General features: G+C 41.8%; 1 protein-coding gene across 1 annotated transcript; it reads left to right on the forward strand.

The window, feature by feature from the left end:
* The first annotated feature begins 3,606 nt into the window (after positions 1–3,606).
* Positions 3,607–7,202, forward strand: hmx2 (H6 family homeobox 2). The gene is made up of 2 exons (XM_042434377.1): positions 3,607–5,467; positions 6,174–7,202. Exons 1-2 carry the CDS (start codon positions 5,194–5,196, stop codon positions 6,719–6,721), a joined length of 822 nt encoding a protein of 273 aa, XP_042290311.1. The 5' UTR covers positions 3,607–5,193; the 3' UTR covers positions 6,722–7,202.
* Positions 7,203–9,871: the final 2,669 nt, after the last annotated feature.

The raw sequence follows: 9,871 nt of genomic DNA on the forward strand, positions 1-9,871 counted from the left end.
ATTGCTATTAGATAGAAAAAAACACCATATCCTTACCCCACAGTAAAAGCCTACATTAACGGCTTATCTCCAGAAATTGTAAAACAAACAAACAAACAAGAAAAAAAAAACAAAGTGTAAAATTTGAAACTCGAGATAAATGATTAAAGTGGTACTTTGTAACACATACGATCCTACAAGTGTCACTGGACACCTGATGCGACTGTCTCATTGGAGACATGTCTAGGTGTGTATGTAATTTAAGTAAATAATACGTTCAAAGTCAGAAACGAATAAAAATAAGATGATGCTGCCGGTGTTTATACACATTATCCTGCTTCAGCATTTTTTCTTTAACAAGGAAACAACCTCTGAGCGAATATGATGGATTTTAATTGCCTCCCACTTTGATTCAAGATACTGCGTGATTTGAAAAGATCGATGGAAATTAATAAAATTGCGTTAAAAAATATTACAGGCTACCCCATCCCGATCTTAATATTAAGAAAAAAAAGTTTCAGAATCACATTTAGATTTTCAAAATAATAGCAGGATCCAGTTAAAGCATGACATTTTTACAATCATTATATGCACTGTTACTGTATATACTGTTTTTTGTTTGTTTGTTTGTTTGTTTTGTTTTCTTCAAACAGAACTGGGTAAATTGTCATAAAGTTATAAGGGAGCAATGCAGATCCAAGTGGAGGAGGCTGAACACTCAGCCTCTGTTGAACTGGGCGCAGCTATAAAAAGCAATAATCAGCAATAATGTAATAATTATTTTTGACCATTTCTCTATTAGCAATGAATTGCTCAATGATGAAATAATAAATAATAATCATAAGATATAATATTTTATTTAAACAACGGTTTAAACGTTTCTTTACGCTTGATTATCATCCACCTGCAGACTGTAAACAGGTGACGGTGTCCAGGTGGAGACTTGTAGACATCTGCAGAGAATCTATACAACCTGCCTGTGCATGCTTCCTTTAATTAAAACACCAACACTCGACAAAGCCTGATTCAGTAGTGCGCTCAGAGCGTGTTTGACACGCAGGACAGTTTTAAGAGACTCTGTAGGTTCAGTCTACCTGCAGGATACAGCAAATACATAATATCGCACCTGGATCGTCCAAGCATTCAAATTATTACTACCATAAAGAAATTTGCTGCCATTTTAAACGAGCTTGTGGGTGAAATCAACGTGTATTTCTCAGTCAGAACCTAAAAGGCCATTTTCTGTTTTCATCTGTGGGCTAATACAGTTATTGGAAATGAATCAGTCAGCTATAAACTCCATATGATGACCTCATCAAGAGACAAAGGGTTCATTCAAAATATCGTCAGATCACCCAAGTATTGACGTGTACCTACCATGCACACTCAACACGGCCCCATTACTGCAAATTAATAGATTAGTATGGCATTATTCCTCTGGCACATATCGATCTGTAAACGTCTGCAGCACATTGCGTCAAGTAAGAGCAACGTTCACAGGCCGCTTCGGCTCAGCTTATGACCTTGATTTGCGCGCATAAATTGAAAAAATTACCACTCGATAATTTCCATTTGTGCGACATCTTTATGTAAAGGAGAATAGGGAGCGGGGCCAAAATCAGATAAAGTAGCCTACATTTGTAGGAACGGGGGCAAACGGACGTGACCGGGGACAGCGCTCAGTGTATTACATTAAAATGGAGAGCTGAATGGGTAATTTTCTGCCATATCAATGGTTTTAGTGCCAGTTTGGAAACACACAAGTGGGCCCGACCACCTTGCGTAACGCTAGCCTCTTTTCTGCAGCCACTGGCATCTGCTTACATGTGTGCAGGACAATTAAAGAATGTTATAGCGCGACTTAAAGGCTGCATTAAAGATTAACGCATTTATTTACAGCATCAAAGGGGGGATTCTGTTATGAACCATTTCTGGCAGTGGTTCATGAAATGAGGTTCAGATCCCCAACTGAGGTCCTTGAGAGGTTGGCAGAGGATCCCCTGCCAAGACAGAAACCATGTGATTCCAGTGATATTTCAATTGAAGCAGTAAGATATGAGTTTAAAATATATTTTTACACCATCACATATGAATAATTTAAGAAATCATGTCAAACAACAAGCATCCTCCTTTGGCTCCTTCGGGCAAAAACGTGCCAAAAAGTGAACGTGTGTGAAGAAAAGCTGCAGATCAAACACACTTTTTCACGTTGGCTCTGTGCGTGAGCAAATGGATCCTGATACAGGCCTTGGTAGAAATCATTAGTATAGTTTCATAATCAGAGGCCAAACAGAAGTGGTGTGAGCACCTCGTGCACCTGCTGTGACGCGTCAAGGCTCGTGTGTTTGAACAACTCTTTTTGACACTTCTCGGAGAGGAAATCTTGTTTTAAACCCGTATCATTTGCTTTCCTGATTGAATGCGAGCATCAGATTTTCATCAAAGTTCTATTAAGTGAAACATAGGTTGCGGGGCACCGTCTGATTGGAACAGTTTAAATTTTAATTGTGTTTTTAATTTGACATATAGTTGCTGTGAAGAATGACACTGAAACGCCGAGGGGCGGTCGATTTTCTTAATTTCTCCCCGAGGAATTGATGAGTCTATCAGGGCAGTAGATTGGAAAGCCATTAAAACTCAATGGTTAGGTTGTTAATTGGAACTTGATGGATAGGAGCCCTTGGATAGGCTGTACTGATCCAATCTTCCTGACTTTGTGTTTTCCAATAAATTACCCAGTTCATTTCCACACTCAGATTACATAAATTGTACACCTCCAGGGCTCAGGCGCTCTGCTTGCGTTTACACCTCTCTCTCTCTCTCTCTCTCTCTCTCTCTCTCTCTCCCTCACACTCACACGCGCACACACACATGCGCGCGCAAGGACGCACACAAACCGCCTCCTGAAAAAAGAGCAGGCCCCGCTTTCTTGAATGAAAATCGAAACATAATCAACGTTTATACTTAGAAAATTTATTGATATCATTTTCTCTGGTAATTTCCTTATTCTAGAGTTGGACACGCCATATATCATAATACACACGTGTAAAGGGTCTTTGTTTAATATTTATCGAAGCTTGATTCCCAGATCAAAGCGCCTCATAACTTCATCTGTCTCTCTCAGACCTTTCTCTCCTGGTAAAGATCTTGTTCTGTTATTGCGGTAGGGCGGCCATACACCACCTATCATTGTGATAGAGCACGAACTTAGGGCCGCTGCTCGCTGTTTGGGCCTCGCTGTGCAGGCCTCGGTGAAAACATGGGGGTCGAGGATGAACATTTCCATACTAATAGAGGCAACTATACACTGCCTGCTCGGCCTGTGCGACCGGGCCCATAAAACGCTAACTCTGACATAAAAAAAAACACAACGTGTAGCCTACAACAATCCATTCTCTGGAGCACAATAGCAGCCTGCTATGTCCACTATCTCTATGATGAACTAATCTCACTTTGCAAAAGTCGTCTGAAAGTGATGAAAGCGGCTGCACTGACAAAGGTCTTTGTTTGAAAAGAGCGGCATATAAAATAAACCCATTTAACTGTCATTGCAGATTTCACGCCTTATGTGTAACCACCATAAATCCAGCATCCACCCTGATTGTCCTCATATATTTGCCCCCCCCCCCCCCCCTTTCCTCTCAGTAAAGCCTCCCCTGCGTAAGCGTTTTGTTAAGATCGTTTAGCAGCTGCTGGCCTCGCTGCCAGTTGACGATATTTACGCGTGGATCCAGATGCTTCAGTCTGGCTGCTATGATGATGATGATGATGATGACGACAGAATCTGCTGTCAACATCATCATCATCATCACCATCAGCACCACCACCGTCCACAGTCGTCGTCTTCTTCTCCCCTTTTTTTCCCCATCCTCTCTTAATACCAAATGCCGGTTGTGTAGCTACCGGGAAGGGGCGCTGACATGATGATTAAAGCTGACCATTTGTAATGTGTCTGGGGCTCCCTTACAAAGCAGTAAAAGAGGGATAATGTGCCTCGAACCGCCAGCTCAAGCCCCGCAGCTGTCCCGCAGCCAGACACAACCACAGAGAGAAAGAGAGAGAGAGAGAGAGAGAGAGAGAGAGAGAGAGACACACTGAGTATGGGTGGTGAAGTTGGGAGGAGGGCGGTGGTGGGAAGCGCGCCCCCCTCTTCTCTCAAACACACACACGCGTGCGCCTCAGCCCCCACCCCCCCACCACCACCACCTCCAATCAATTAGTCAATCAATTAGCCGGCCTCCACTCCACGCGCGGTCATCACGAGGCAGATTAGCTCAGTAATGATCAAATTAATTCTTAATCGCAGATAATGGACGCGGAATGAGTTTATTATTTTCAGGAAAAATGAGTTAGGCCTCTGTATTAGTTCCAAAGCTGTATGCGTTTTACCGTCACCCGGACAATTTAGCATGCATAGGATAATAGAAAAAGCCGACATGACAGTTCTTGCATGAGGTCATGCTCAGTTGAGTGAACCTTTCTTTGGTTGTTAAGGTAAGATAACAGACATGTTATTTTCACGAGTCACACCAGACTTTTAAAAAGATATCAGCGTGGCACATTTAAGCCACAAAAATGATTTTCAAGACTGATAAATGTTATGTTTTAGCATAATTATTCCTTTTCATAACCATATTAGTCCGTAATAGTGTTGAGTAATGGACATTGCCCCTCTTGTTTAATTTGAAATACTTTACACAACCTATATTGCATTTTTTATGGAATCTGTGCAGTAAAAAATAAAATAAAAAGTAGCCTAAAGGTTTCTTCTGGCGTGTTTTGACAGGTTGTAATAATTTAAATGTTGTAAGCACAACTGAATGCAGGAATGAGCTCTGCTGCTCTTCTTCGGCTCTCTCGCTCTCATCCCATCACAAAACGTTGACAGGAGTTTGAAATTTCCGGGCTTATGTCGGAGTCTGGGATTGGCCCAGGAGGAGCTTACCTACATGCAAATTAGGCAACGCAGCCTTGCTGCCTCTGATCCAGAGCGTGAGGAGGAGGACCAGGAATACACTCATGTTCCCCGAGCTCTAGAAAAAACACCTCCAACTCCTCCAATGTAAAACTCCACAATTAAACAGGCTAGGGGGAAAAAGGAGGACAAAAGACGCGTTCGTATTTTTTTTTACGCACCAATCGTGTAGAAACCAATAACGGAATACAAGGGACAGACAGATTCAGTCAATACTTCAATACTGGTATGAAGCGAGAATGAGTAGCGCAGAAGACAGCGGGAGCAAGTGCTCGTCGGGCCCGATTTCCAGCTTTACCATCCAGTCGATTTTAGGCACGCCGTCGGATGCGCCGCGCTCCGGGACCAAGGAGCTCTCCAAGGGAGCGCCGCCGGCGCCGCGGAGGCGCTCCCTGTCTGTGTCCTCAGAGGAGGAGTGCAGCGGCGGGGAGGACTCAGCAGACTGCTTCTGCTCCGACACGGGTCACAGCGAGCCATGCACCCAGCACCAAGCCCATAACTTCTCATGTTTAGGTGAGGGATATTTTATTATTACTATTATTATTGTTATTATTATTGTTATTAAATTATTATGCTATTATAATTATTTTACAGAAAAGTGAATGATATCTAGTGGTACAAAATAATAATTAAATTTACTACTTTACCTTTTCATTACCACACTTCTTGTTGATTTATTTACTGTCTAAGATGGCCTGAAAGTAAATAAAAATAACCAGGCCTGTCGTTTTATGTTTTTGTTTGCACTTCAGCTCACATATCATTAGCTTGTGTTTGTGACTGTCACACTCACATGCAGCCCCTCCACCTCCACTTGTTTGCCATGTGTAGGCTATCACCGCTGCAGCAGCGGAAGAGTGGAGGGTCAAATAATTAGCCCTCTGTCTTTCTCTCTCATTTCAAATTTAATTGAGCCTGCTAATTGATGAAACATGTTTCCAAAATGGCTGCACTACACGTCGTCAATTGAGCGTTAAATAGAGCGGGATTTAATTAATAGTTTACTGTACACCGAGTATACTCGTACTGGATTGTTTATTTAAAAAGTCACCGGCTTTCAGAAAGTCAGAGTTCACACTCGACGGACTCTCAAACCGAGTAGCTTATGTTAAAAAAAAAAGTAAAATGATTTTTCTCCTGTCGCCTGGTTTAAAAAGCATGCTTTAAACATATGTGGCTTATGATTTTCATCATCTCCTACTCTCCTGCTGGCATTCAGGTCCCGCTAAAGGACTTCTGTCTGGAAATGACGGGCTCGCTCGGCGGCCGCACCTGCCGCAGCCTCTGCTGCAGGATTACAAGGAGGAGCAGGAGAGACCGTGCCATCAAATGTCACCTCTGTCGGAGGAGAGACAGACAGACGGTGCGGACAAGCAGGGCAACTCGGCCAAGAAGAAGACGCGCACGGTTTTCTCCCGGAGTCAGGTGTACCAGCTGGAGTCCACCTTCGACATGAAGCGGTACCTGAGCAGCTCGGAGCGGGCCTGCTTAGCCTCCAGCCTGCAGCTGACGGAGACTCAGGTCAAGACGTGGTTTCAGAACAGGAGGAACAAATGGAAACGGCAGCTCTCAGCTGAACTGGAGGCGGCCAACATGGCCCACGCCTCCGCACAGACACTAGTGGGGATGCCGCTGGTTTTCAGAGATAACTCCTTACTGCGTGTTCCAGTTCCCCGGTCTATCGCCTTTCCGACGCCCCTGTACTACCCGGGGAGCAACCTGCCAGCGCTACCTTTATACAACCTGTATAACAAGATTGAGTACTGATTGACTCTACAGTATGTTCACCACTGCAGTCCACGTAAAAACATATTACAAAACAATACATTCCTATAAGTGTCTCGACATAACCCCTGTATATTGATTGTATCACTTTATTTGTTGAGGAAATTCTTATTATGCAGCAACTGTACGTCTCACAAGAAAGCAATCAAGCTTCCCTATATGTATAAAATACACCATGTGTATAATTAATTATAATAATTTTGTACTTTTTATTTTATTTTTGTTCTCTTCCTCATTACTGATAAAATATTGGAGTTTAGCCTTCATATCACAAGAAATGCGTTTACACTGTTTTTTTTTTTTTTAAAATCCATAATTGGTTTGTCAGATATTTTGCAAAGCATCAGTCATTTTATTTCACCTGACATGAACCCTAATGCTGACAGGAAAAACATCATTGTTTCTATTCTGTAATTTAGACCTTCAAGAATAACCTTCTCATTCAATAAATTTTCTATTTCAGTGAAAATTGGGTTTGCTTGGTTTTATTTCATGCACTTTTTTGTGTACTTATATATATAAAAAAATAACTATTGATATAGTTAATTTTTTTGTTAACACAAAATGTGCAAACACTTATGGCAGTTGTAAACAAGGCTAACATTACTTGACACTGAAGAGCAAACAAACAGTACACAAATTAATTATATTACAAACATGGGACATAATTCAAGTGTAATAGTCCAGTGTGATTATCTCGATGTGTTAATAGCTAATCATGAAGTCAGAAATGAAAGGTGTTTTTTTGTTTGTTTGTTTGTTTTTTTAAAAAAAGGTTTTTATTAGAGGTGTTTAAAACTAAGTATATCTGTGATTTAACTGTGGAAAAAACATGGAAGACACTGATGTAAATTAACTTAATTAACCTTGCTGTTGGCTCGCATATACATCTCATTATTACATTAAATAATATTATATGGTTCTTGACAGGTGGATTTTAATTGCAGCTTGAATTTGTGGAGGGAAAAAGCTGCATTTGTAAGGATGCAATGCAGTCTTCTTTCTGCATGACTCATACTGTAGCTTCCATATTTGTTTGTTCCTATGCACACTAGCATACAAGCAGAACAAAATACCACAGTGTTTCTAAAATTGCAGATGTTTTCATTATTCAAAGAGTTTTAAGGCACGCTTTCAGGTACATTTTTAATTCATAAACACTGCTAGTAGCCGCAGCGCTCTGCTGTAAATCAAAAGGTGGATGACCTGAGTTGCTGTCTTATAAAGGTAATGCAGAGGTAACTATAGAAGCAGGTAAAACACATTCCAGGGTGGAAAAGAGACGCACACCATCACAAGCCAATCATGCCTCTGGGCGGGATTTTCTCTCATTTGAAGTCTGCGTCTTATAGCTCTCAAGCATCAGGCCTTGTAAGAGGAAACCTTATAATAAAGAGGCATATTGTCAAAGTTCAAGATTCTTGTCGTCATTGATCGAAGCTTTTTTCCATTTGTGAAAAAAGAGAAAAGAGCAGCAGTATGTCTTGTTAATTCAATTTAGATTTTCAAATGATCCGGTGTACCGACACGTTGTCAAAGTTCAATTTATTAATTCAATACATGCAAATATCAAACACAAGGCTGAATAGAGGCTGCACACACACACACACGCACTCAAACACACATACACTCACACACACACAAATGTCCCGTGGTTGATGGGGAGCGATAAAACCATGTCATTTGCCAGCTTTTCTTGGGTGTCACATCATGTACAGTACAAGGGACCCCCCTCCCACCCCCCCCCCACCCATCCTCTCTACCCATCCCACCAATCTCTCAGTGTGTGCTAATGGCTGCATTACCTAGCAGAATCAGGACTAGCTAGGCTCTGCTGCCCTGCAGATTATGCCTGACCCAATTTCTGCAACAGCCGCCCTGTGTTTCTGGGAAAATGGATAGCGTTAGTTAGACAACAGCGGTGATTTATGGGTAACTCCAGCACCAGCGAAGAGGTGAGATGCAGGAGGATGAATTTGTGACAGATAGGAGAGGGAGAGAAAAGAGAGGAAGAGGGAGAGAGGGATGGGGGACCGTAACGCTTATGAAAAGGAGCAATAGCTTTGGTTGAATGAAGCTGTTTATTAGTTTCCAAGTGGTCATTATGTCATCAGGTGTGACGGCAATGTGCCGCTCTTTTGGATGGATGTTTGCACCCCACTGACTTGTAGGGAAATCTGCATGACCTGTCACCTGAGGTTGTTTGATTTACAAGACAGGCAGAGAGAGAGATGTGTGGAGATGCAGCGATGAGCACGGGAGAGAATAGGAGCCAGAGAGAGAAAGTGAAAGAGGGGAATAGGTGGGGGCGGAGGAGGGGTTTGATGTAACTATGTATCACTGCAATGGCAGGTGTGAATTACAAATTTTAATAGCAGGGCAATGAAAATGATTTGAAGTGGTTTAAACTGCAAAGAGACAGCGACTGGCATGGTGATGAAGATTTGTTGAGATGATGTGTTGTGCCTTAGGATTCATCAAACCTGCCTGGTAAGGTGAAAAGCAAGTGTAATTCACTCTGTGGTATAATTTATGATGGGAGTAATGGAAACTGTGGGCTACACACAGTGTGGAGAGGGAGAGGCAAAGACAGAGAGCACTCGGCAAATTGATTCTCAGAATAGTTTTTAGAGCATATTTACAGGATCATAATGAATTATACTAAAACCTCCGGATATCGCCTCTTTTACATCTTGAGATAAAACGATGTAGATCAAAACTAACTTAATAGAGACCCTATTAAATTTAAACAGACTGCAACAACATTATCTATCACTTACTTTTGGGTTATTTATAATGTTCCCTTCCAATATTTGAAAAACTCTTTTTCTTTTTTTTACATATTCCATCCAGGGCTTTTCAACTATCTCTTAACATATTTACTGCCATTTGATTTAAAGAGGGTATGTGTGGCTTCATATTAGAGTTGGAAGGTTATGAAGTATAGCGCCACGAGCAGATGCAGAGCCTCGGGTCTGCCCCAAGACAAGAGTTTTAAAAGCGATCGCAATGCATTAAGCCAGACAACTCTCAAGACCTGTTTGCTCCCTAAATGAATTTGAGGGGAGTGTAACAAGGTTTTTGAGGCAGGCCCTGTCATCCGCTGGCTTTAACCAGCTTCTGTATTTATGG

The sequence above is a fragment of the Thunnus maccoyii genome, chromosome 14 (genome assembly GCF_910596095.1).
Source record: "Thunnus maccoyii chromosome 14, fThuMac1.1, whole genome shotgun sequence".
Lineage (NCBI taxonomy): Eukaryota > Metazoa > Chordata > Actinopteri > Scombriformes > Scombridae > Thunnus > Thunnus maccoyii.

Bases quoted from the DNA above. Each gene is read 5' to 3' on its own strand.
- hmx2 (XM_042434377.1), top strand. From the start codon at position 5,194: ATGAGTAGCGCAGAAGACAGCGGGAGCAAGTGCTCGTCGGGCCCGATT. The intron at 5,468-6,173 runs GTGAGGGATATT...GCTGGCATTCAG, and splicing joins CCATAACTTCTCATGTTTAG to GTCCCGCTAAAGGACTTCTG.